The 1,560-nt window shown below is 31.8% G+C and overlaps 1 protein-coding gene across 1 annotated transcript; it reads left to right on the forward strand.

Annotated features, from left to right (window-relative positions):
• The first annotated feature begins 303 nt into the window (after positions 1–303).
• Positions 304–1,506, forward strand: LOC116351727. The gene has a single exon (XM_031783867.1). It carries the CDS (start codon positions 304–306, stop codon positions 1,504–1,506), a length of 1,203 nt encoding a protein of 400 aa, XP_031639727.1.
• Positions 1,507–1,560: the final 54 nt, after the last annotated feature.

A 1,560-nucleotide genomic window follows, 5' to 3' on the forward strand; every position in this document is an offset into this window, starting at 1 on the left:
AGAGGAGTAAGCAACGTTAGTATTAGCATTGTTGATGAAAATAATGAACCAGTGAAATTTAATGAATATATGTTCACGTGTCGCATACATGTTATAAGAAATGATCATATATCATAATCAACCAAATCCATATAAAAGTGAATCAGCTACTGCTCGCAACGTCAATCGTGAACGACGATCACAACAGACAACAGTGAAAAAAAAGTTGGGAACTAAAAAACAACAGTCAACGGTGAAAAGAAAACCGTTAACTAAAAAAAATATTGATTTTTTAAAAAGTATTGGTTTCAAAGTGAATAAAAAATGAGTAATATAATACAAATTAAAGCTCCCATTATAAGGGATAATAACATAATTAGTCAACAATATCATACATATACACCATACACGCAATCGTATGAAAACAATGATGAAATTCGAATTGCAATTCAATCTCAAGACCTTAACGTTTTACCATCGGAAAGCTATCTTTTTATTGAGTTTGAAGCAAAAAGATCTGGGACTACAGTGAGCACGCAAAAAGTGAAATTCAACCCATTCTATCTAGCTCATTTGTTTAGTGAAATGCGGTATGAATTAAATGGCGTTGAAATTGACCGATGTAAGACTCCAGGTATAACTAGCGCATTGAAGACTATGATAGCGTGCAAATCATCGGATCTAAGCTTGTACTATTTATATAGACTCAATGAAGAGGTAGATATATTGCAAACAACGTACTCATTAATACTTCCGTTACGTTTTATATTTGGATTTTGTGATGACTATAATAAAATCATTTTAAACAGTAAACATGAATTGATTATAATACGTAATCGAATTGATTCTGGTTTATGTTCAAGTGAATCAGATTCTGAAGTGTTTAAATTTAATGTCACCAAAATTCATTGGAAAATTCCACACATTAAATTGAGTGATGAAGGACGATTATTGACATTGAAATCGATAGAACGTGACGATAGTATTCCGATGGCTTATCGTTCATGGGACTTATACGATTTACCTGTTGTACCACAAGCAAGGAGAAATATATGGAAAGTGAAAACCACAACTCAATTAACGAAACCGCGATTTGTGGTTGTTGCATTTCAAACAATAACAGATCCATGTAAAAATGTGTCAGAATTTTCTCATTGTAATATTAGCGACGTCAAGCTATATTTGAACGATGAACGATATCCATATGATAACTTGAACACATCTTTTTCTCAATCAAGATATCAGGAATTATATCACACGTTTTTGAAAATCCATCAATCATATTACAACGACGGAAATCCAAATGCAGCTGGAGTGAATTTTCATGATTTCAAAAATGGATCAACAATATTTCCATTCGATTGTTCAAGATCAGATGAAAGACATAAGAATGGAACAATTGATGTGCTAATTGAAATCGAATCAAATCGAAACATACCGGAAAATACTAAAGCGTACTGCTTAATTATACACGATAATTTGGTACGATATTCGCCACTAACAAATTTTGTACGACGTGAATTTTAAATAAATAATTAAATAAAAAAATGGAAGACGAAAGACAACAAATAGTGAATGAGC

The sequence above is a fragment of the Contarinia nasturtii genome, unplaced genomic scaffold (assembly GCF_009176525.2).
Source record: "Contarinia nasturtii isolate CC-2019 unplaced genomic scaffold, AAFC_CNas_1.1 Cnas_scaffold_6130, whole genome shotgun sequence".
In the NCBI taxonomy this organism is placed as follows: domain Eukaryota; kingdom Metazoa; phylum Arthropoda; class Insecta; order Diptera; family Cecidomyiidae; genus Contarinia; species Contarinia nasturtii.